The 27,163-nt window shown below is 39.3% G+C and overlaps 1 protein-coding gene across 13 annotated transcripts in view; it reads left to right on the forward strand.

Annotated features, from left to right (window-relative positions):
* The window catches only part of LOC124711044 (C-Jun-amino-terminal kinase-interacting protein 4), a 265,595-nt gene that overhangs the window by 118,645 nt on the left and 119,787 nt on the right, over positions 1 to 27,163 (forward strand). For all 13 annotated transcript variants that reach the window (XM_047241003.1, XM_047241012.1, XM_047240972.1 and 10 more), the window contains 2 exons: positions 8,435 to 8,594; positions 17,831 to 18,047. In XM_047241003.1, coding sequence (XP_047096959.1) covers positions 8,435 to 8,594; positions 17,831 to 18,047 — 377 coding nt within the window. The remainder of the gene's footprint in view (positions 1 to 8,434; positions 8,595 to 17,830; positions 18,048 to 27,163) is intronic.

A 27,163-nucleotide genomic window follows, 5' to 3' on the forward strand; every position in this document is an offset into this window, starting at 1 on the left:
TGTTCATGTTTAATATTAATCAGTTTATTTTATTGCTCATTACATACTTCATTTTCATACCTCAAAACTTAGGTTTTGCTGCTTCTGCTTTCTGGTGTAGTTTGAAGTTAGTTATTTGCTTAGCAGTTGTGGTGTGAGCTGATGGACTATTTCTGTAAGCTTTTTTGATATATCTGCAACTAATTTGTAAATGCATAAAGCTGTGAGTGTAAAATGTCTAACATTTAATAAAAACAACGATTGTAGTGAAGACTACTTAATACATATGTGAAGCATTGATCAGTAGATGCGCACATAAACAAGAAGCTGAACACTGTAGCACAGCATTTAAAAACATACTTATCTTCAAATAATAAAGATCCAGTATACACTTCACATTCCGTATAGCTGGTTTTGAAGTATGGAATAAACTTGCAAGGCCTGAAAGGAATCTCCTCTTGCCAAGAACTGGTGAGTAATGGCAAGTCTTTGCTTCAAAGTAATGGCTTTCTTGATATTTGATTATTAACAAATGACTATCATATTCATTATAACATCAGAACTGGCTAGTAACATTATACTGAAGTTATGGAAAGCAGTGCTATCTTCCAGATTAAACTTGCACACAGTATCGTTCTCAGTGTCCGTCTGCTTAGCTGGGTGGTAACGTGCTTGCCTCCCATGCACTGGGCCCGAGTTCGATTCCCGGTCGGCTTGGAGATTTTCTCCGCTTGGGGACTGGGTGTTGTGTTGTCCTCTTTCATCCTCATCACCAGCCGTAAGTTGCCCAATGTGGCGGTGAATGAAATGAGACTTGCACTTGGCAGCCGAACCCGACTGGGACATCCCAGCCAACAATGCCATATGATCATTTCATTTTTTTCATAATTCCCTGTGTATCTTCTATAGTACATTTTCGTTGCCTGATGGCTACACATTTGTCTTTGTTTGCGTTGAGAAGAATTGTTAATGCAGCACTACACATCATTAATTCATCCTTTTCACTGGACGTAACTTAGCACACATTGTGAAGACACAATGTGAATGTTTGCTGTTAGCTTCAGCGTAGCAGATTGTGCAAATACACATACAGAAAGGTTTGTCGGTAGTGTGGACAAGAGTATAAACAATGTTGCAAACTTCATTGTAAATAATGTATCATAAAGAAACATGTTTTTAACTCAGTGTATACATGTTTTTAAAAATTCTGTGATTAATGTGAAAAAGGCTGTTAGTGTACAGAATTTGTAAATACAGTTGCAAGGCAGGGCCATTGTAGGTAGAAGTAAATATTGAATGGGGCACATGGGGTAGAAAATATGGCATGTGGACAGTGGTTGGTGCACCTGGAAAGGGAAAAAAGGCAAGTGGAGAACAAAAAAACATTAAGGTCGGAGACTAGGGAAGTTGAAAGACAGAAGAGTGTGCTGAAGGCAAACCACTGAGAGCAGCAGTGGTTTGGTGGAAGATGAGTCCAGTCAGTATAGGCTGTGAAGTATCTGTCAAAAATTACCACATTGTACTGAGAAGTGTGCACTATCATTACATGATTGAGTATGCAGTTGCTATTCACATGGGTGGACAACTACTATATTGTCATGCCCACATAAAGGTGAAACATAACATATTATTTCACAATTGCTCTCCACGTCCACCCCCCATCCCCCCTCCCCCCTGTCGGGGTGGGATACATTGATAAGTGCGCTGGAAAAAGAGATTCTAGGTGGATACATGAGTCAGAGCTTGCATACAGATATTCCACAGTAGCATTTGCTGTAGGATGTCATTGCTGCAAGTGGATGATTGATGTAGGTGTGGACTGTAATGTTTTGTGGATTCAGCAGACAGCATGTTACCACCCTGCGAGGATTGAGAGGAGATTTTGTTAGAAATCTGTCTCATTTCAAATCATGAAACAATCTACTTAAGGTCTCGACAGAGGCTGCTATCCTGTTGTTTTAGTCTATTGTAGTTCATGCATGAAGATATTGTTGTAGGTGCGATATAATGTGGGAGGATAGGATATGGTCACTCTGTGTGTTACATGTGAACAGTAATAAGGCTGTGAAGGACTTGTTGCTTGAGAGATTGTGTACAACAATAGGTGTTATGTCCACAGCCCTAGGGCTGATCATTTTAGCAGTCATCAAAGTGAAGTTCAATATCTTTTTGTGAACTGATACGAAAGATGGTAAACATCCAGTGTGATGGTCCACTGAGCACGTGATGATGAAAGTAAAGATGTTTTAAGGAGTGATATCAAGATGGAGAAGTTGAAAAGTTCAGTTTTTTAGTTTGCTTTGAAGGATTTGTACATACATGCAAATGGTCTGATCAGCATATCTATATATAGATTAATAGAATTGGAAAAGTTACTAAATAACACTAAGTTATAATGAGTTATCAGAAGTGCAGCTAAATTAAAGATGAAATATAATTATAGTCAAGCCATGTATCTTATTACAGTGGAACAGTGTGAAGAGAAGATTCAGGTGCAGGGTTTATTATTAACAAAAAATAAACAATTTACAAGTATCAAATGAATCTAGTACAAAATAGCAAGACCTGTTTTAAAAATAAATGAAAGCTAGTCCCAGGAGGTCAAAGCCCATGCACCAGCATGCTTAGATTCTGAAGAGGTGTAAGACCTCATAAATGAGTATAGAAACTGATCAGTGACAGCAAATCCCTCTACCAGATGATGATGGTAGCTTTTAATGTGAAAGTAAGACAAAAGTAAACAAAGATTCAGTAGTGGGAAGTAGTGAATATATTGTCACAAACAATGAAGCTATCTAGAATTTGCCAAGAACAGCGGCATGTTTGTCCTTAACACATTCTTTCCAGGGAAAACAAAAAGAGGAAGCATTTGCCCAGGAGCAAATCAAACTAAAATGACATTTTATGAAACAAAAAAAGCAATGTCTCAAGGTATGACTGATTGTCCTAAAGACCTTTTGAATTGTAAATGATCATTGACTAGCAACAAGCTGGCAGTGGAGAGTTTCATATTGTAAATTACCTGGAAATACAGGAAAACAGGCAAATGAGTTAGGAAACATACCAGAGTAGGTGACATAATGAAAATTAAACGGAGATGGGCAGAACATGTAGTGAAGTGACTGTGTGCTAGATGAGCCAAGGAAGTACTTTGACAGATTCCATGAGATAAGAAAAGACTGAAACGATTCCCATAGATATCACGTTATAAAACTTATGTGAGCAACGTAGGTGCTTATAGCTGAAAGTGCAATGCATGGTAAAGTCTTGACAGGACCTTTATCTGGCATAGGATATCACACAGATGATCATGATGATGGAAATGGGAATGCACTTTCATTACTAACCCAGGAAGTGTTAGCTACTGTCATTTAGCGTTAAAAGTATTAGCAGTTTGTTTGTTTGTTTGTTTGTTTGTTTGTTGTTTTCCAAATAGCAAAACTACTTGACTGCTTTTAGTGTGTCATTTTCTAGTCTAATTCTATCATCTTCACCTGCTTTAATCTGACTGCATTCCTCTACCCTTCTTTTGCTTTTGTTGTTGTTCATCTTATAACTTCTTTTCATTAAAGTGATCTTCCAAGCCATGTTTTGAACGCCAGTAATTTGAGTGCCCACCAATCAGATGGAGTTCCAGATCCACAACTCTTGTGGGATTTTTTCATCTTGTAGCCATTTGTTGTCCAGGGTTGCAGATCCAATTGCCTCATATGTACAAAAAACATAAACTTCAAATAACAACATGAGAGCGATACACTGAAATATCATATTGCCTCAATGAGTCAGTGTCACCGCCTTCACCCTTGGCGAAAGCAATGCAGTGTCATCTTGGAAACGTACGTACATCTGTCATTTAGTAAAGGTCTGCCAAGACTCTCACCATGACAGTAGCTCACAGAGTGCTGCTGCCAAAAAGTGTCCTCCCTTCAGCTTAGGCTTCTGCTTCTATTCTAGTGGCTAGTGAAGTATTTCTCATGGCATCAGACAAACACTATGTGAGAATTAAGATACATCTTATGACTCTTTAAGTATTGTGTAAATTTAAGTTATGTTGATGGTTAATAATGCAGATGTTTCAGAGCATCCAAATGAAGGGTCAAGAACGCTATTCAACTTGAGTCATAGGCTTTGACCAGTTATGTAATGTTAATGGTTACTGTCAAGTTCCTTCCCTAATCTGACGGGACCAATGACATCGCTGATTGGTCCCCTCCTCCAAATCAACCAACCAATCACCTTTTAGTTCATATATTCACTGTTTTGTTGTTAGATGCTGAAGCAACGAGTTTGAAAGCAAAACCTTGTTGTGGTGACAGACTGATCTGTAGCTTAACCCATTTGAAAAAAAACACTAGCAGTCTCACATTATAGTCGCCATGTTGTTTACAGCATTTACTGCATGTTTTCTATGTCACTGATTAAAGTCGCTGACTTGTATTGAATACTCCTCTTTATCGCAAATGACATTACAAATCTCTCTCAAATTGCCAGTTCCGGTTCCATATAAATTGTGTTTTTAATATACTGATTGAACTGGGTTGAAAGGAGTGGAAAAGGCTAAAAACACAGGAAAATGTAAAACATTAGAAAAATACCAAATTAAATATCAAATAGAATATTATCTTGATGTACATCAAACGATTCTGTCTGAACAGATAATTACAAAATTGCAATTGAGTTGCACCTTGACAAAGTTTCACGAAGCATGGGGATACATCATTATCAATGTTTTAATTAATTAATAACAGTTAAAAATATAACAATTGACAGAATTGAAATTAGCTTTGTTCTCATATTAGGCTTTGCAGAATTAGTTGACAGAAGCTGTCTCCCGCATAACTTGTTAAGGTCCCCCCCCCCCCCTCTCCCCCCCCCCCCCCCCCTTCCCGCCAACACACACACACACACACACACATACAAATCAGTTTTCTAGCTGGGCTGCCATGAATTCATCTCTCTTGTGCCATCTTCTTAAATACAGAATAGCACTTTCACCCTATGTCCTCTATTTGTTGGATGTACTCCAGTCTTTTTTTTTTCATACTGTTTTTACCATTTACAGCTCCCTGCATTTTCATGGCACTTACTCCCTGATGTCTTAACACATGTGCTGCCACATGTTAATGCTTTTTGTCACTGTTTTCCATATGTTTCATTCTTTGATTCTTCTACGGGAAACTACCTCATTCCTTATCAATCCACCTTAATTTAAACATCCTTCTATAGCACGACATCTAAAATGCTTCAGTTCTCTTCTTTCCTGTTTTTCCTTCACACTTTCTGTATGAAATGTTAACATCCATAAGATGCTTCTCTTTCCTCCAAAGGCTTCTTTAATTTTCCTATCATATACTTCTTTGCTAGTCAGGTATGCTTCTACAACCTTGCAGCTCTCATCTAGCCATTTCTGCTTAGACTTTTTGAACTTTTTCAGTCTCAATTTTTATATTTGGATTAAGTTTTGCTTCATTTGCTGCCTTTTGTACCCCCCCCCCCCCTTTTTAAAAATTAACTTCCATATCTCTTGTGTTGTTCACAGATTTGTGCAGTGCCTTGTCTTTTTCCCTGTTTGTCACTCTGCTGCTGTCACTATTTCATCTCTTAAAGCTACCTCATCGTCTTCTGTTGCACTCCTGTCCCCTGTATCAGTCAATGGTTGCTTAGTGCTGTTTTTGGAACACTCGGCAATCTCCAGTTCGTTCAGTTTATCCGTGTCCCATATCCATCGCTTCATACCTTTATGCAGTTTGTTTTTAATCTACAGTTTAAAACCAATAAATAATGGCCAGAGTCCACACCTGCTCCTGGAAATATTTTACAATTGAAAATCTGGTATGAAATCTCTATCTTACCATTACGTAATGTAACTGGAACATTCCATTGTCTCCAGATCTCTTTCACATCCACACTCTTCTTTTCCAGTTTTTAAACCAATTTCTACCACATGGTTCCCCCAGTCAGTGTTCTCTTATTATTCTTCCTTCTTGTCCTTTTTCTACTATCAGATTCCTGTCCCCATCACAATTAAATTTTCACCTCCCTGAACTATCCAAATAATTCATTTATCTCAGCATACATTCTTTCAATCTCTTCATCATCTGCAGAGCTAGTTGGCATAAAACTTGTAATACTCTTTATGTGTTTGCTATGATGTTCATAATAGCTTACATGCATTATTCTTTTCTTGTTCATTGTTAGACCTACTTGTGCGTTACCTGTGATTTGATTCTGTGTTGTCAACTCAGTACCCACCTGAGCAGAAGTCCTGTTTTTCCTACCATCACACTTCACTAATTCCCACTATACTGAACTTTAACATATCTATTTCTCTTTTTAAATCCTCTAATCTTCCTAGCCAGTTACAGGGTCTGATGGTCTGCTCCAGTCTGAAGAATGCCAGTCTTGTTCATCCTGTTGACAATATCTTCCTTTGTAGCCTCATGTGGAGATCTGAATGGGAGAATATTTTAACTTTGGAATATTTGATCCAAGAGGATATAGTAGAGCTGCATGTTCTCAGGAAATGAAATGGTTGCAGTTTCCCCTTGCTTTCAGCCAGGCCTCTCCACAGGTAACCCTCCCATATGGTTCACCTACGGCATAGCTACCTGCATTGGAGAGGCACACGAAGCATCTCACCTCAGTAAGGTCCATGCATTTTGAGGCCTGCAATTTTCTCCGTGTTGAAGCACTTCTTGGTCTTGAAGTAAGTGTGACTTCAGTGTGTTCACTGGAGACACTAGTTAACTATTCCTTTGTGGTGATATAGGCACCTTTCACTCTTGCAGAGTATGACATCTATGAACCTGTTGTTCCAGATTGTCAATGAATTCCTAACTTCAGTAAGTGAGATGGCACAATGGTTAAGACATGGGACTCACAATCAGGAAGAACAGGGTTTGAATCTCCATCTGGCTAACTACATTTAAGTTTTGTCATGATTTCCCTACCTCACTTCAGGCGAATGGTGGGACGATTCCTTTAAAAAGGTCTCTGTGATTTTCTGGCTCCTCATGTGGAAGTTTCGATCTTTAGCTCTGTCTATGATTACTTTTTTCCTTCCTTCTCTCCTTTTCATGTAAGGCAATGTTTATCTATCTTAGTGAATTTTGATGTAAGTTTTTAAATTTGAGTTACTCCTTTCAAAATAACTGCATGCATATCCTCAATGCCATCAGGGAAAACATTTTCTCTGTGCTTGCTGTTATAAGTCCAGTTACTTATATTTTTAAACTTGTCACCTTTATGACCCTTTGCCTACAAAACCAGTGTCTCCATGTTCCATAGTGTCTGTTTATATTGTTCTTTATTCACAACAATGTTCCCTGAAAGTTCATTTGAAGAAGTGAGTAGTTATCAAATTCTGATTCTTATATCGTTAATATTTATATAACTACCCCATAAGGCATTAAACTGTAAAAATAGAAAAAACTATGAAATGTTCTTTATCATTGCAGCCTTCATGTTGTGTACTTTTCTTCTCTCCTGAGCTATATGGTTGTTAGTTTCATGAAAGTTTCATAATAAGCAGCCATTGGGAGAGCCACTCTGATGTCAGTCTCCACTAGATTCAGCTTCAGCTACAAATTACATTCAGCAGTACCAGCTCCTGTGTTCACAACCACAATATCATTTGTTCTCATACATCAGTAGGAAACGCATTTGCAGCACCACCACTCTTTCCAAAGCATAACAACTATACCCTAGCATTGTTGTTTATGCTAGAATGTCATCTGCAGTGATACACTATTTGTTGCATAATATGCAGAGCTGTTCACTAAAAATATATGCTAAATATAAATACCTAGTCCTTATGCCAAATCTTCCCTACTGTGTCACTCTCCATCACTATTCTCAAGTATCACGTGATTAAAAAGTTGAACTACTTCTGCAGTACGAATTTTAAAATTCTTGTCTCAATTTTTGGTATAGCATTTGTTTTCAGAAAGAGTTCAGTTTTTTAAAAAATAAAATATGCTGACATTGTATTGTCATTTGAAAGAAGACTACTTCCAGTAATAACCCAATTCTCTAATATATTAATTAATTTGATGAAAAGTGGATTGATGTGTGGAGCACATAACGTAGAACAGAAAGCAGCATTAACTTTTGAGCACTAGCTCTTTTTCCAGCAGTAGTACATAAACTCTTCCTGTGCTTATGAGAGTATGCCTTTGAGTGTGTGTGTGTGTGTGTGTGTGTGTGTGTGTGTGTGTGTGTGTGTGTGTGTACGTACTATTGCTGGAATAGGAGCTAGTGCAAAAATGCTAGTGTGAGTGCTGTTTTCTGTGAAGTGTTCCAAGCATCAATGCACTATAGGTGAGTGGTTGCCATTCCCTTATTTTATGAATTGCTCCATCAAGGAATTTCCATTATTGATATTAATTGTATCAAAAATACACATACTGCAAATATTACATTAACTTTGTTCAAAATATCCATTTGCTGTTTTCAGAGAATGAACATGCCTACGAAGAACTTGAAAAAATGAGCAGTGTGCTTCCGACAATGTGGTTGGGCTCACAGCATGGGTACATATACGTTCATTCTGCTGTTGCACAGTGGAGGCGTTGTCTGCATTCAGTGAAATTAAAAGACCCTGTGCTGAGTATAGTGTAAGTTTTTCCTCTTAATCTTTATTTAACTAGAAGATACGAACTTACTTCAGAATTTGATTCTGTTGCCCTGTACATCAGTGTACGACAGAATCTAATTTGTAGAAACTTTAGGGTTGCAAATGAAGTTGCTGCATTTCCTGTTATAATACAAGGGCGAGGTGAAAATGTTATGACATATTCTGTGGACCTCTGCATCTGTGCTAACTACTCAGTGAAGGGGTATGGATTCTTGCATTTTAGGTGTTTATCATATAGAGATGTGGCTGGCTCTGGGAGTTCAAATCAGCAAGTGTGGATGGTTTCTTCCACTCTGGGGAAGATCAGGAAATCACATGAAGCTAGGACAGAACTATAGGGTAGCTGAGGAACTTTCTAGAGCCAATACATCTCAAACAAAAACTTTATATTCACCTTCTGATGAGTTGGTGTCTTATAATGATGCAGCAGAATCCTGTAGAGTTGGTGAATTACAGAATACAGACCTGAAGTTAATATTTCGACTTCACACAAGAAACAATGGCAGCAGTGTTGCAACTCAGTGTTACAGAAAATGGACTCAGTTATTATAGCAAAATTTTACCGTCTGTCTCAACAAGAGGTATTCAGACATGATATTGTGTGGTAGGAATTCAATGTTATCTCTGCAATAATAGAACACACGAAAAGTACTGCAACATTTGATATCACGGCAGTTAAAGCTGATTGCTCAGTTGATGTACCCCCTTCCCCTTACCAAGGAAGAGGTAAATGTAATTAAATTAAGTCATTAATCAAATGTAAAATACAGGATTGGAACATTTGTACTGTTTCCAACATAGACAAGTTAGAGAGAGAATTATATGGCCAGTATATAATGATAACCTGCTTGAGATATGGTTTAAGTCTAAGAAGCCAATGATATTTAACAGATTTAAGCTAGTGATATTCAACATTCCACATAGAAAAAGTGACAACTGCATTGATCCAGCATGGTATCATGTGTAACGTATTTGATTTTAAATTATGCATAACAGATCATGCAGTTGCAATTACAAATTCAGTTGAACTACTTTACATGCAATGTTGTCTGGCTTGAACTTACCAAGAAACAGAATTGAGGTTGTGAACTGTAACAAAATCTTCTAAGCAGTTGGGTCCTCCAGTATTAGTATACTCCTCAAAAAGAGTTTCACACCACCTGAGTGTGTCTGTGAACCGGCATGGGCTTAAGTTCAGTGGTAGTGGGCTGTGAAAGAATAAGTCTTCATGAATTAAAAAATAACTTTACTGTTAAATAAGAAAATTGCAATATTAAAGACAACCTGTTTGAAAGTTCACATCTCTGTATCTTTCAGAGGTTAAAGTCCACAGCTGGAAAACATTTAGTTTCATATTGCTCTATCCTGTACACTGCAACATACTTATGGATCCTCCTCAGAATGCTCTCCACAAAGTGTTTGAGACATTACGACTCATGCTATTGGAATATTAACCCAACACTGAAATGTTGACTGTAGGACTGGGTTTAAGGTTGGAGGATACAGCCCCAATACTGCACAGCCCTCACATTGCCCTCCATAGCGATGAAAAGGCATCCAGACATCCATGGATGATAGTATTCCGCCGGCCGGAGTGGCCGTGCGGTTCTAGGTGCTACAGTCTGGAGCCGAGCGACCGCTACGGTCACAGGTTTGAATCCTGCCTCGGGCGTGGATGTGTGTGATGTCCTTAGGTTAATTAGGTTTAATTAGTTCTAAGTTCTAGGTGACTGATGACCTCAGAAGTTAAGTCGCATAGTGCTCAGAGCCATTTTTTGATAGTATTCCAAAACATGAGTGACTGACTTCACTGTGGAACCCATGGAACTTGCTGATGTCATCGGGACTGCTCTAAAACAGTATTTTGATTTTCTTAAAGATTTCCAACACAAATTAACTCAGTGAATTAGTGTTGAGCAGTGACACAAAGTAAGAATATCTGTTGAAAACACTCATAACAAAAATTCTGTGTAAAATTTGGATAAAAATTTTGGTACCTGGAGTATATGATACAAAATTATTAAGATCCTTGAGAAAATCAACCACGACCTACTCTTTTACCTGGTATGCAAAATACGGATTGTAGCTGAAATATCCTCAAGAGTTCAAGAACAATATCGCAATCAGAATAAAAAAGAAGACGAGTACTGATAGATATGTTTTTCAGAACTGTTAGTTTAGTAAGTCATGTTTTGTAAAATACTAACAAGAATTTTGTACAGTAGGCTGGAAAGACCAGTTAAGCCAACCTTGGAAAAGATTAGTTTTTGTTTGTAAAATATAGGAACTTGAGTGGTAATATAGGCACTATTATTTATATTAGAAGATAGACTGAAGAAAGACTAAACCACATTTATAACATTTGTATTTTTAGAAAAGAAACTTTGATAATTTCGACTGGAATACCCATTCTGGAATCCTAAAGCTATTATAGATCAGAAAACTTGATTCATTTCACAGGCTGTTGAGCCCTGTGGCTGTGGATGTTATTATTTTAATAAATACAGACACCTTTTTTATGTATTTTTATCCAAGCAAATACTAGTTTCAGGCTTTCACCCATCTACACTACTGGCCATTAAAATTGCTGCACCGAGAAGAAATGCAGATGATAAACGGGTATTCATTGGACAAATGTATTATACTAGAACTGACATGTGATTACATTTTCACGCAATTTGGGTGCATAGACCCCGAGAAATCAGTACCCAGAACAACCACCTCTGGCCATAATAACGGCCTTGATACGCCTGGGCATTGAGTCAAACAGAGCTTGGATGGCGTGTACAGGTACAGCTGCTCATGCAACTTCAACACGGTACCACAGTTCATCAAGAGTAGTGACTGACGTATTGTGACGAGCCAGTTGCTCGGCCACCATTGACCAGACGTTTTCAATTGGTGAGAGATCTGGAGAATGTGCTGGGCAGGGCAGCAGTCGAACATTTTCTGCATCCAGAAAGGCCCGTACAGGACCTACAACATGCGGTCGTGCATTATCCTGCTGAAATTTAGGGTTTCGCAGGGATTGAATGAAGGTAGAACCACAGGTCATAACACATCTGAAATGAAATGTAACATCCACTGTTCAAAGTGCCGTCAATGTGAACAAGAGGTGACCGAGACGTGTAACCAACGGCACCCCATACCATCACGCAAGGTGATATGCCAGTATGGCGATGACGAATACATGCTTCCAATGTGTGTTCACCGCGATGTTGCCAAACACGGATGCGACCATCATGATGCTGTGAACAGAACCTGGATTCATCCGAAAAAAATGACATTTTGCCATTCGTGCACCCAGGTTTGTTGTCGAGTACACCATCGCAGGTGCTCCTGTCTGTGATGCAGCGTCAAGGGTAACTGTAGCCATAGTCTCTGAGCTGATAGTCCATGCTGCTGCAAACGTCATCGAACTGTTCGTGCAGATGGTTGTTGTCTTGCAAACGTCCCCATCTGTTGACTCAGGGATCGAGACTTGGCTGCACAATCTGATACAGCCATGTGGATAAGATGCCTGTCATCTCAACTGCTAGTGATACGAGGCCATTGGGATCCAGCACGACCTTTCATATTACCCTCCTGAACCCACCGATTCCATATTCTGCTAACAGTCATTGTATGTCGACAACGCGAGCAGCATTGTCGCGATACGATAAACCGCAATCGCGATAGTCTACAATCCGACCTTTATCAAAATCGGAAACGTGATGGTCGCATTTGCACTAGACATCACAACAACGTTTCACCAGGCAACGCCGGTCAACTGCTGTTTGTGTATGAGAAATCGGTTGGAAACTTTCCTCATGTCACCACGTTGTAGGTGTTGCCACCGGCGCCAACCTTGTGTGAATGCTCGGAAAAGCTAATTATTTGCATATCACAGTATCTTCTTGCTGTCAGTTAAATTTCGCGTCTGTAGCACTTCATCTTCGTGGTGTAGCAATTTTAATGGCCAGTAGTGTATTAGCATAAAACATATTGGAGTCTTCAGTCAGTACATAGTTAAAACATTGAAACCAGATTGTATACTGCAGCTGTCTGTCTATAGCACATCACATGTTGTATATTATGATAAACTGCTTTACAGGGTAATTAATTTGTACTCTGCTCGTTATTATTCAGATTTTTGCTTTTATGGATGTGGCACAAATACTTTTTTTACTTCTATAATACACTAGGAGTGCAAGGTTATCTGCAACTTGTACAGAAACCAGAATGCAGTTGTAAGAGTTGAAGGACTTGTAAGGAAGGCATTAATTAAGAATAGAATAAGACAGGACTGTAACTTGCACCCATACGTTCAGTCCATGCACTAAGCAAATCGTAAAGAAATATAAGAACCTACTTGTAAAAAGGAATTAAAGAGGAGATGGCAAAGGACTTGGAAGACGAGTTGGATGGAATGAATAGGTATTGAAAAAATGATAAAGTTCAAAATCAATAAAAGTGAATCAAAGACGATGGAGTGTAGTCAGATTAAGTTGGATGATGGTGTGTGGAAATGTTATTACCAAATGAGGTACTGAAAAAAGTAAATCAGTTTTTGGGCATCAAAACAAAGAACCATAACAGAAGTAGAGGGTGTAATATGTAACCTGGCAACGACAAATAAAACTTTCCTGAAAAGGGAAAGTAAGTTAATATCAAATATAAATTTAATTTGAAACTTCCTCTCAGATTAAAACTGTGTACCAGTCCAAGACCTGAATATGGGACCTTTGCCTTTTGTGGGCAAGTGCTCTACTGACTGATCTATCCAAGCACAATGCATGACCTGCCCTCACAGCTTCATCTCCACCAGCACCTCATCTCCTACCTTCCAGAATTGCAACACTCATTTTTAATCTGTCAGTAAGTTTGAAATCGCTCTGCTACAGAGTGAAAATTCATCCTGGATAAATGTGTTTTGAAGTCTTTTATGAAAATATCCACCTTATATGGAAGTATAACATGCATGGTAAATATTATGATAAGAAGAGAATAGAAGCTTTATTTGTACGGTGTTACAGGTGAATGCCAAGCACTAGATGTGTAAATGTGATAAAAATTGAAGAGGTACTGAATCAGATTTAGGGGGAAACATATTCATGGTACAATTTGATTTAAAAAGAGTAGATTGAGAGGTCTATTTGCCGAAATGAAGCACTGGCACTGTCAATCCAGGAGGCACCATATAGGGACATAAGAATGAGCATGCTCCAGCTCTTTTGTGTGGTGTGGGTGTGGGTGCGCACGCACGCGCATGTTGTATGGATATATCAATTTCTGGCATTTTGAAGGTGGCTGATTCCTTTCCTTCTCATCTCATCCAGCAAGTCTTCCCTGACTCGAGATCCAGGATTTCCTTAACATTTATATGTGTATTCCCCTGCCAACGCGTGATAAACAGATTTTTATCTATCCAGTTAGATTACAGGGTGTCTATAAATTAGTTATACGAAAGTAATCTTTAATTATCAAAATGGTAATTACTTACAAAAATGTAAATTTTATTTCCACCTAACACTATAATTTCCCAACATTCCCATTCATGGCATGTGCAAATGACTTATTCTAACAGTCATCATGGCGCTGCGTAATGGTACAGAATTTGCAAAGTGTTGTTTATGGTTTTGTGAATCCAAATCCGCCATTACAATTGAGAAACAATTCAGGACTAAATATCACAAGCTACCACCTCAGACAAATTGTTATTGTTACAAATCGTTTCACCAAAACTGGCTGTGTATCATGTAGGATACCCGTTCAGTGTCGGCCAGCAGTCTCTGACACAGAAATTGAACAAGATCGGCAGTCTTACATTCATAGCCTGGGTAAATCGAGGAGACGTGCCAACTTGGAACTGAATAAGTCTAGTGTTACAGTGTGGAAGGTATTAGAGAAATGCCTGTCATTCAAACCTTACAAATTTTAACCCTGACCTATGTACTATGTGATACACAGCCAGTTTCTGTGAAATGAGTCAGGGTGTCTATGACCCGGGACAACCGAGAGATCCAGGAATAACACGGGAATTTTTCGTTCATTAAGTTTTCAGTTAATTTTTTGTAATTTTGACTGGTAAGAACCGATACTCTAACTAAAGGATATAACTGTATCCCGCTACTGCAGAATACTACTGCAGCATTAAAACATGAATGAGAGAAAAAAAAAAACGAAAATGAAAGTTAAATTGCAAAGGAAATGCACCATATAAAATAACAAAGTGCTCGTACAAGTGTCTGCCAACAGCAGAATGTGTCAAAGGCTTTTTAGTACCTTTACCTCCTTCTGGTTACATAAATGTGGCTGTTGGCTGTGTAAGTATCAGTAGCAGCAACCAGCCACATGGTACCCGGAAAAATTTTACTGGCGCACCCAAGCTGTCAGATTCACGCGTGCACAGAAGCTGTCAGATTCATGCATGTGCAGCAGGCCTGGATCTAGTGGGGGTGACGGCAAACCGGGGTGTCCGAACCATGCGGCAATTTCGAGGGGGAGGGGGCAAATTCATTGTCTTGAGGAAAAAAAACCTTGTTTCACAAAGCACCTAGCATCCAGCGCACATCTGTCTATCGTTTATTCATATGACTTTGAAATGCTCCCCATCTGGTTTTTGAACACATTCCAAGTTGATTTCTGGATGAATTATGAGTTGATTTTTGAATGCGTGCATATTGTACATGTTGCCTCTGCCAGGGGAATCGTTGTCACATCTAGAAACAAACTTTCCTGCAGACAAAACGCAATGAGGCTTTACGAGCTGAGAGGAATAAAACTGAACTGGAGAATGCTAACTGCTGCTTGTTTATGTGGTTGATTCGGTTTGTGAATGTTCAACATTGTTATAATTACTAGCAAAATCCATAGATTCAGACTACCAGAGTGGAAATAAATGACTAACAGGAATAACAGGTAAGAAAGATTACGTATTATCTTCTCGGTATATCCAAAAAAGTGAAATTTTGACAGAAAATTTTTGGCCAGATTGCTACACTAGACAGAGCCAGTTGCAGTCCCCGGCTAGCACCGTTTAAGTTCCAGTCTGGAAGTAGCACAGGAAACGCATTGTACGAATTCGTAATAACGATTTACCAGAGAATAATCTCTTGACAACTAAACCAGTGATTGTGGCAGGGGTAGTAAAGTTAACGGGAGAATGAGTTTTGACAGTGGTAGGAATAGTTACAGAATTAGTGGTGATAAGACTGTTTGTTAGAACGAGGAAGGAGAAGAAATGGGGATATCACACAAATTATGGAAGAATATGACGATTCCAAATTCAACAAAAATTTCGTTCTATTTTTTGGTCTTATGCATGAGAAGCTGGACTGCATGAATGAAATGTGAAACTATTTCCTAACGTACAGCTTTTTGCTTGTAGTAGGCCAAATACGTATTCCCTTTTTGGTACTTCGTGAATTATTTTGTCGTATTATAAAAATGATCATTATTGCCAAAACAGTGTCACTTATTTGGTGTGTGTTACAATTGCTGCAATATTAGAAAGGCCTATTTTGTTTTATCTGGCACGCAGTGACAAAATAGATGTAATCAGATTGAGAAACCACACCAGTTTTGGGTACTAATTGTATTAACAGCTTTTTCAGTATTAGACAACAACCTTTCCATTTTTCATGTAGCAAAATGTTTGACGAACTTCGATAAGGTAATAGTTCTTTTGCAGAAAGGAAAGAACTCCATGTAAAACTGCAACTGCTGAAATGAATCTATTTCTAACAAATCGCGGGAAAATATTGTGAATTGTTGTTTGAAAAGTGTTATTTTCAAAGTAAATTTCCTTTTACGCAAGATGAACTATGTGCGAGAATGTACGATGAATTTCCTAAATCACAGTGTGTTTGCTCTCTTTTAAAAATAAAGTCTTTGATGATGAGCCATTTAGAACAATTTCTAGCCCAGAAGATCAGTGATTTATGTCGGTATTAAAAATTTTACTGGTATATTTGTGTGATGTATCTTAAAGTGTAACATGCGCTAAACAAATCAACATTAAATGTGAAAGCTTAGCTTCTCTTGTAGGTTATTAATCTTAGAGACAAATATTATAAGTGAAAGCTTTGCAACGCTATGTATATTAATTTAAACCATTAAATTTTCCTATTGGTGGAATTTAAATTTATACTTTCGTAATACGAAAATATGCAGCTTACATGTTGCTGCAGATCAAAGATCTTTCCAAAACGTATTTTTTCGCCCTGAGTTTCTTTTTCTAAAGTGCCGGGAAATTCTACACTGCTGTATAAAACCATATCCATTCAAAGGATACTTTTACAGTTCTGAGCGAAAGTGTACTGTCATTTAACATGGGAAAAGTGTATTTTCACCCAGGAGAAAATGAATTTTTAACCAGGAGATCCGGGAAAAATCTGGGAATTTTTTTTTCCTTGTCCGTGTATGCACCCTATGAGTGTACCATTTAATAAGTGTTTGTCCTCGAGACCGTTTTTTCTTGACAGACAGTTTGCCCTTGAGGTGGTAGCTTGCGATATTTAGACCTGAATTCTCTCTGAACTCTAGAAGCAGATTTGGATTCATGGAACTATAAACAACATGGCGCATGTTCTGTATCATTATACAGCTTTATGATGACTGTTGGAATAACTCATTCTTGCATGCCACCTAACTGGAACATCGGGAACTAACAGTATTAGATGGGACTCAAGCATAAAGATACACTACATTGAGTTTGTATCACACATTTCTGTAAGTTATTCACCCTTTTTGCAATTAAAGGTTGTTTTTGTGTAACTAATTTATAAATGATAATTTATATTTTCAGAGATTTTTATATGTTGATATATTAACCTGGCACTTCTGATGATTTAAATCACTAAGATGTTTGGAGATCAGACAGTGATATTTCTTGTTACGTATTTGGGTTTTAGGTTTCCATTGTGAGGTTTTTGTTAAATCACAAGCTAAGTCAAAAATTTTTTATGAAGATGATTGCCTTCATTCGATGTGTTTTTGGAAGATGCATATTTTTTGTTACTTTGCAGTCTTATCATAAAATCTTGCTGCTGCTGCTGCTGCTGGCTGCAGTCTTCTTAATGACGAAGTTAAATCCACCTTGATTATTTTGTATTGTGATTGAAACTTTTTTATGCTTATTGAATACATCTTGTAAGCAATAATCTGATAAAAGCTTGACAGTATGCTCCCAGTAGTTGAAAGCCTATTCTTAATGGAATGCTTTATTTTTGCTAGGCATGTGCAGGGTCGTGTTTTGGCTGCTCTTGCAAATGGTACAGTTGCTGTATTCCGTCGAGGCTTGGATGGGCAATGGGACCTCAGCAGTTATCATCTGGTGGATCTCGGGAATCCACGACATTCCATTCGCTGCACGGTGGCTGTCCATGGGAAAGTGTGGTGTGGCTACCGGAATAAAATTCATGTTCTTCATCCGAGAACACTTGCTGTAGAGGTTTGTATAACATTTAGCTTCAAATATTAAAGATTTAGTGTGTTGCTTGATTGTGTTGGTAAAACGTCTGCTAATATGATATACAGTATTAGTTGGTATCTCTAGATTGTTTCTTTTTCATTTGATAACTGTGTTGAGTAGTTACAACAAGTGTGGCTTGTGATTTTCGTACTGAGGAAATTCTGACATTTATCAATTGAAGTGTTTAAAATCTCCTTTCTTTTCATAATGAGCTACTAAATGACATTAAAAGCTGATTCCAAGATAAGATGTGTAGGTACTATACTGAGCTGTCAATGTCACATTCTCCAAGACCATATCATAACAAATCCTATTACTAAGGAAGAGTTTTGGAGAGATCTTTAATGTGGTGTACATTAGCTTCACTATGTGCTTAATGTTTTTCATTTTTTCAATACTGAACTTGAAATGTCGGTGTTTTTTTGTGTGTTTTCATTTCATGGTGTTCACAAGTTTGCACAATGAAACGGTAACATTTTGTATCGTCATGGGTCCTGTGCTATGATTAGTATTTGTGAAGCTATATGCTTTATTTGTTTGCTTTTGTATTTATACTTGCGTATTACGAAAGTGTGAAATTTAAGTTATATGCCACTATAAAGATCTCTCTGAAACACATCATTTTTACTATGTTTGAGTATGCAAAATTGTCAGGAAAAGTGATGTTGGTGGCTAAAAATGCTCTGTTGAAATTATGTATACATACTTGCATGGATTTGCACTCTGTTCATTCTTGATTGATGTTCGAGTCTGGTTTGGGCACACGAGGCTCTTTTACCTGAAGCTTATGTTCCAAAACTTTTTAATAAAATGCTCATTGAATTCATATTGTGCTGTTTCCAGATTCTTGATATGTACTATAGTTGTTTGTAAAAAAAATTTCACAAGAACTCTGGCACAACACACTCAAAAAAAAAAATGCTAATAACACACTTTATATAAAAAACGCCTTCAACATGGAAGGAAATTCTTGGCCACTAAAGATAATGGGACATGTTTGGCACGCTTATTTCCTGTAATCATTTGTGGAACTCCCGCTATGTGTTGCTACTTATGTCACTGTAATCTAGTGCACTGTAGCTAGACATTTGCAAACTTATCACGTCTTTCCTACAGCAGATAGTGCCAATGCCAGAAACAAAAACAATCTTCATTACTGTCAAAACATTAATATTGAATGCTGATTACTGATACTTCAGAGCATATAGAGAGATACAGAGACAGGGATTTGATAATGAAGTTTCAGCCACCCTGTTGGTTTCCTTTTGTTGTAAGCAGTGTAACTTGAAAATCGTATGGAAGTTGATGGGGCATCCTTAAGCCGAATGGACAGAGCCTTCTGGAAGCCCATAAGAACTGTATTCTGCAGAAACAATGCTGCAGACCTCTCCTACATGGAACTAACTAGCATTTCAAAGTGCAGACTAGCTATTACCTGTATGAAAAACCAACACTTAGTATCAACATCTCTAAGTAGTTGACTGTCATTATTTAAATCCACGTGGGAAATATTCTAAATGCATCCTGATAATTTAAATTCTGTCAGTCATTACTGAGAAATATGTTTTACTAGATCTTTTGGAGCAATTCCCATTCAGAGCCTTTAACAATGAGCCATGCCTGAGTTACAGTAATCTTTTCCAAAGAAGTAAACCTCATTGGCAAGTTTATGGAGAATCCTTTATCTTCCTTTAAATCTATACTCTTTATATCAGTACACAGTGACTGACAGAATGTAGTTTTCATTGTTCCCTGTATTAAATTTCATAGCATTTCATTTCTGGGTCAGGTATTTTTAGAATTACTCCTTATATGATGTGAGAAGTGTAAACTTGTTTTCACATTTAGTGGAAGATCCAGTGAATGTGGGGTTTCACAATACTTCTCAGTGTGAAACATCTCTGCAGATTTTCTCTCTAGGTTTTCACAGGGTAGTAGGCATTTGTAAAATTAACAGTAAGGATGACCATAGTTAAGATAAAGTATAGGAATGGCCTAACTATTCTTATATCTGTGAGTTAAACACCAGTCCTAGCCTACCTGCTATCCTTCCTTCATTCCTGTATCTTTTTTCTTTGTTTTCTATCTATTTTTATTTTTTAAACAGAAAATAAAGTACTTTTCATGTACAGCTGTGATTTAGGAAAATTACTCTGCCAACATAGAGCACTGATGATACCAGGGCTCATCTATTTTGCCTTCTTGGTGGCATAAACATAAAATAGCTTTTCTGTTTTACTTGTGCATTACCATTGATGTGACACATTATACTGTCAGAGCTACTGACCAAAGTCTGTAATTATCTCAGAGGTGATCGCTTGCTTGTTCATTGTTATTTATCCCACAGTAATGAGGAAATCTCATGAAAAAAATTACAGAAGTGCCAGTGTATCCAAACAAAGAAGGAAGAACTTGAGAAGGGAACATGTGTAGACATGTAAGGGAACATGTGTAGACATGCAAGGGCTGGGGGAAGCACTTTCCAATTCCAGAGGGGATATGATGCAACCTCTAGGTGCTTTTATGTAAAGCCCTTGGATGAATTCTGTTTTAGATGATGACTGACAGAATGTAGTTTTCATTGTTACCTGTGTTAAAGGTTCATACCATTTCAGTTCTGAGTTAGGCGTTGAGGAGTTACTGCTTATATGGTGTGAGAGGGGTAATCTTCTTTTCACATTTAGTGAGATATCAGTGCAGGTGAATCTAGAGTGACAGATATTTTTGCCAGTGCTTCAGTTCTGTATCACTAGATTACAGTTCCGTCTTGTAATATTATTATGAGCTTCTAAAAGAAACTTTCCTGAATAATTACATCTTCGTAAAAACACCAAATTATGCTAACTAAATTTTTTAAAAGCATTCTGATATCATAATCTTCAGTCATCTAAATGAACCATTTGACATGCCTCCACCCCAGAGATTTAGATGTACAGCCATGCTGCCCCTCCATGTATTCTAATAAAATCTACTCATCTTCCATTAGGTTGTTGTCTTACTCTTTCTTATCTCTTGGAATCTGACAAAGAATTTCCATTGTTTGCCAACATTCGTCTAGCTGTATGTCCCAACAAACCCCCGTTCGATTTTCATTATAGTCATAATTACTTCTGACATTAGTCTATGGCCTGATGCATTTGTTTGCTTACCTGTCTCTCCTAGTAATTCCTAACAGGCATCTCTCTCCATTCCTTGCTGAGCAAACTTGGACTTCAGAATGGTTTTCTCATCAAGAAATGCATTTCTCATTATCATAAATCAGAACTGGCTATAGACACTGATTGTAAACATAAATTTAGTTTGAAAAACTAGTGTATCAAAAATTCTACTGCCTTAAACAGAAAAAAAAGAACTTGTCAGCTAGTTCAGTGATTTCATTTTTGATTGTGCAGTTTTCTTTGTGACGAATTGAGTGTAAGTCTTCTAATACTTTATCATCCAGACCATTTTTTAGGGTGCTCTATTAAATATTTCAATTCATCATTGACGTTTATCTGTACTGGGGACAAATTTTGAAAAATTAATCAGATATCTTCTGTCTACACTTACTTCTTCTTTGTTTTTTTTCTGGTTTAAGTATCTGAAACCTTTCACTAGGACTTCTGAAAATATCTTTCATTATTTGAAATCTCTTTCAATTCTGAGTTTGACATTTTCCTAAAGAAGTCAAGTGGAACCTGTAATGTCCATACTTCCCATCAGTGCTTTTTTCTGAAAGGCTGTTAGTATAGATTGTATTGAAATCAAGTCAAAAACTTTATTAAAGCAAAATAAAATAAACGCATTAAAATTCTCTGCTCTCGTGATAATTCTGGCCTCAACATACAGTAACATACTGTCCCCACACCCTCCGCCCAACAGTTTACTCCTTCTGTGTCCTGTCTACTCCCCATTCTCATCTCCCACCCTCTTTGTTTGCCACCCTCTGCCAATGCACCCACCAGTCTGTCCCCACTCCTTTCTTTTTCCGCTCCTTTGTTCCCACCTCCCTGCCCCAGAATCTCATGATACTGCACCTGACGCTTCTCCTTCCCCGCTCTCCTCTAGATTGCTGCTTCCATCCCATATGATAGTTATAGTTGCATTCTGGTCTGAGCTGGCTAAGTTGGCAGTCCTGTGTGTGTGAGGTGTGCTTCCTTGTGTGTATGACTGATGTGTGTTTCTCTTTTGCTGATGAGGGCTGTTGCAGAAAACTGTGTGTAATAGTCTTTTAACTGTGCCTGTCTGCAGCTTAACGAGTCATCTTTACAGTGAGTAGCAGTCTGTCTTTTTCGTACATTTTTGATAAATCTAGGAATACTTAAGTGATAATATTAACAATGTAGGGGAAGGTGGATTGTTACTTTCCATAAAGATAACACGTTAATCAGCAGACAGGAATAATCAGGACATTTATACATAAGCTTTCTGCACCAGCCTTCTTCAGAACAAGAGAAACACACACCATTCACTCATACAAGCAAGCACACCTTACTCACACCAACACTAGCAGCTCAGGCCAGAATGCAACCATCACATGGGATGATAGCAATCTGGAGAGGACAGGGAAGGGAAAGGGACAGCAGTGTGTGGGTGGGGGGGGAGAAACATTGTCTGGCAGAGTGTGCAGGAACTAGAATGCCAGCAGGTGCAGCATCAGGAAGTTGTGGAGCAGGCAGGTGGTGAAAAATGAACAAAAAAGGAGAGGAATGGGGAAAGATGGGCGGGTGTGTTGGCAGAGGCTGGCAAACAGAGATTGTAGAAGATGGGGATGGGGAGGAGGTGATAGGACAGAAGGGGTGGAAACTGTTGGGTGGAGGGTGTGGGGATGGTATATTACCGTAGGATTAGGCTGGGATAGTTATGGGTAGTGGAGAATGTGTTGTTAGGATACCTGCCATCTACACAGTTCAGAAAAGCTGGTGGTAGAAGGGAGGATCCATATGGCTCGGGTTATGAAGCAGCCATTAAAATGAAGGATATTATGTTCAGCTGCATGTTGTGCCACAGGGTGGTTTACATTGCTCTTGGCCATAGTTTGGCAGTGGCGATTTATCCTGGTTGGTAGTCACACCACTATAAAAGCTGTGCATTGATTGCAGCAAGGCTGGTTAATGACACATTTGCTTTCACAGGTGGCCCAGCCCCTGATCAGATAGGATAGACCTGTGACAGGACTGGAATAGAAAGTGTTTGGTGAGAGGACTGGGCAGGTCTTGCACCTGGATCTTCCGCAGGGATATGATCCTTGTGTCAAGGGGTTGGAATTGAGGGTGGTATAGGGATGGAATAAGATGATGTGAAGGTTGAATAGGCAACAGAACATCACTTTAAAGGAGTGGGAAGGATCTAGGGTAGGATGTCACTTATTTCATGGCATAATGGTAGGTAATCAAAGCCCTGGTGAAGGATGTGGTTCAGTTGTTCCAGTCTAGGGTAGTATTGGGTGATGAAGGGGGGCACTCCTTTCTACATCTACATCTACATCTACACTCCGCAAGCCACCCAACGGTGTGTGGCGGAGGGCACTTTATGTGCCACTGTCATTACCTCCCTTTCCTGTTCCAGTCGTGTATGGTTCGCGGGAAGAACGACTGTCTGAAAGCCTCTGTGCGCGCTCTAATCTCTCTAATTTTACATTCGTGATCTCCTCGGGAGGTATAAGTAGGGGGAAGCAATATATTCGATACCTCATCCAGAAACGCACTCTCTCGAAACCTGGCGAGCAAGCTACACCACGATGCAGAGCGCCTCTCTTGCAGAGTCTGCCACTTGAGTTTGTTAAACATCTCTGTAACGCTATCACGGTTACCAAATAACCCTGTGACGAAACGCAGCGCTCTTCTTTGGATCTTCTCTATCTCCTCCGTCAACCCGATCTGGTACGGATCCCACACTGATGAACAATACTCAAGTATAGGTCGAACGAGTGTTTTGTAAGCCACCTCCTTTGTTGATGGACTACATTTTCTAAGGACTCTCCCAATGAATCTCAACCTGGTTCCTGCCTTACCAACAATTAATTTTATATGATCATTCCACTTCAAATCGTTCCGCACGCATACTCCCAGATATTTTACAGAAGTAACTGCTACCAGTGTTTGTTCCGCTATCATATAATCATACAATAAAGGATCCTTCTTTCTATGTATTCGCAATACATTACATTTGTCTATGTTAAGGGTCAGTTGCCACTCCCTGCACCAAGTGCCTATCCGCTGCAGATCTTCCTGCATTTCGCTACAATTTTCTAATGCTGCAACTTCTCTGTATACTACAGCATCATCCGCGAAAAGCCGCGTGGTACTTCCGACACTATCTACTAGGCTGGTGGTTATAGGAGATGGTGGGAGTATTGAGGGTGTATGGAGAAATGGCATGGGAGATCTGTTCGCGGATGAGGTCTGGGAGATAGTGCGTGTCTGTGAAGGCTTTGGTGAGACCCTCAGCATACTAAGCAAGGATGTTCCTGTCACTGCAGACATGCCATCCCTTGGTAGTCAGGCTGTCTGGGAGGGATTTTTTGGTGTGAAAGGGACATCAGCAGTCAAAAAGCAGGTAATGTGGGTGGTTGGTGGGTTTATAGTGGAGTGAGGTGCGGATGGAGCCACCAGAGAGGAAAGAGGTCAGTGGCACATTAAAGGACCGGGTGAAGCAGATGGAAGAGAAGGTGTTGAGGGTGTGAAGGAATGAGGATAGGGCATCTTGGCCCCAAGTCCAGATTGTGAAGATATCATCAATGAATCTGAACCAGGCCATGGGATTGGCATTTTGGGAGGCTGTTAAGATCTCCTCTAGATGGCCTATAAACAATTTGGCATAAGTAGATGCCAAGCAGCTGCCCGTGGGTGTGCCACAGGTTTGTTTTTATATCTTCCCTTCAAAGGAGAGGTAGTTGTGGGTAAGGATAAAGTTAGTAAGGTGTATGAGGAATGAGATAGTGGATCTGGTGTCTGAAGGATGTTGGGGAAAGGTAATGTTCAATGTTGGTTATGGGGGGGGGGGGGGGGGGGAGGAGAGTCAGCGAAGGAAGTGATTGGTATCTCTGATGTGGGATGCTAGATCACACACATCTAGTTGTGGTGTTAGTCAGTTTGGGTCAAAATTCTATCAGTGGGGGCACAGTAAACATCCACAACGGGGTATACAGGATTGTTGGATTTGTGGATTTTTGGGGAACATGATGAAGGTTCGTGTGCAAGGTGTCGGGGGTGAGGAGGAAAATGGATTCATGTTATCAGTTCTGGGGAGGACCTGAGGCTTTAAGCATGGACTGGAGGTAGTGTTGGGCTTCTGGGATGGGATCACTTTGGGGGAGTTTATAGGTAGAGTAGTCAGATAATTGGAAGAGACCAAATCATAACAACAATGGTGAAGCCTTTGCAGATGGGATGATTAGGTCAGGATTGATTTTGAGGTTGTGTATGGCTATTCTTTCTGGCACTGAAAGGCAGTATCTGCAGTGACAAGAACTCCCTTGCCTAGTTTGGTGAGGATCTCACAAAGGCCTTCACAGACAGGCACCATTCCTCGCAGCTAGTCTGCAATCTCCCATGCCATCCCCCCCCCCCCCCCAATTCTCCTGCCACCCCCAAGAACCAGCCACAAAGGAGTGCCTGCTTCATCACCCAATAACATCCAACTGGAACAACTGAACTACATCCTTTTCCTGGATTTTGATTACCTATCATGGTGCCCCGAAATGAGGGACATCGTATCCAAGATCCTTCCTACCACTCCTAAAGTGGTGTTCTGTCACCCACTCAACCTCCACGTCATCCTAATCCATCCCTATGCCACTCCAATACCCAACCCTTGCCACAAGGTCACATCCCTGTGGAAGACCCAGGTGCAAGACCTGTCCAATCCATCCACCCAGCACTTCCTATTCCAGTCCATTCACAGGTTTATCCTACCCCATCTGGGGCCGTGTCACTTATGAAAGCAAACATGTCATTGACCATCTCTGCTGTAATCATTGCACAGCCTTTATATTGGTATGAGTACCAAGCAGGTGTCCAATAGGATGAATGGTTACTACCAAACTATGACGAAGTGCAAAGTAGACCACCTTGTGGCACAACATGCTGCTGAACATAACAACCTGCATTTTGATGGATGCTTCACTACCTGAGCCATCTGGCTCCTCCCCTCTACCATTGGCATTTCTGAACTGTGCAGATGGAAGTTATCGTTAAAACACGTTCTTCTCTTTGTAATTATACCAGCCTCAACCTACAGTAACATACTGTCCCCACACCCTCCACGCAACAGTTTCCACTCCCTCTGGCCTGTCACATCCTCATCATTCCTGTCTCCTACACTTTTGTTTGTCAACCTCTGCCAACACACCCTCCCATCTTTGCCATCTCCTCTCCTGTTTTTACTCTGTTTTCCTTGCCTCCCTGCCCAGCAACCTTCTGATACTGAGCCTGTTGGCATTCTAGTCCCTACACATTCCACCAGACAGGGCTTCTCTTCCCCCACCCGTACATTGCTATCCCTTACCCTTTACCCTTACCCTTCTTGCCCCCTCCAGATTGCTGCTGCCATCCGACATGATAGTTGCATTTTGGCCTGAGATGCCAGAGTTGGCAGTTGTGTGCTTGTTTGTGTGAATGAATGGTGTGTGTTTCTCTTGTCATGACAAAGGCATGTGTGTAACTGTCTTTTCATTGTGCCTGTCTGCAGCTTAGAGTGTTGCAGATAACAGTAAGTAGCAATCTGTCTTTTTGTATGTTGCTGATATTCCTACCTGGAGCTTTCATTGTCTAATTAAGTGCTAATTCATACGTATTATCCCATTCCATAATGTCATTCATCGCTTAAAAGTATTTCATTGTGCTATACGCAGTTCTAAATCCAAATTGTTCCATTGCCTGAATAAAATCTACTTTCCTTTTGCGTGGTTGGTGATAATTTTAGTGATTATCTTATAGGTTCTTCTCTGTCCACTTTCTAGTGAAGGAGGATGACTACAGCATTGTTCCAACTGCGGAGATTTTTCTTATTCTGCATATGTTCTGTTACGAACTTAAAATTTTGTAAGATATTACCTTTTTTCTACCTTTAATTATTTCAATTAAGAGTTTTTGTCTTCTGGCCCTTTTCCTATT

This window comes from Schistocerca piceifrons, chromosome 1 (assembly GCF_021461385.2).
Source record: "Schistocerca piceifrons isolate TAMUIC-IGC-003096 chromosome 1, iqSchPice1.1, whole genome shotgun sequence".
Classification (NCBI taxonomy): domain Eukaryota; kingdom Metazoa; phylum Arthropoda; class Insecta; order Orthoptera; family Acrididae; genus Schistocerca; species Schistocerca piceifrons.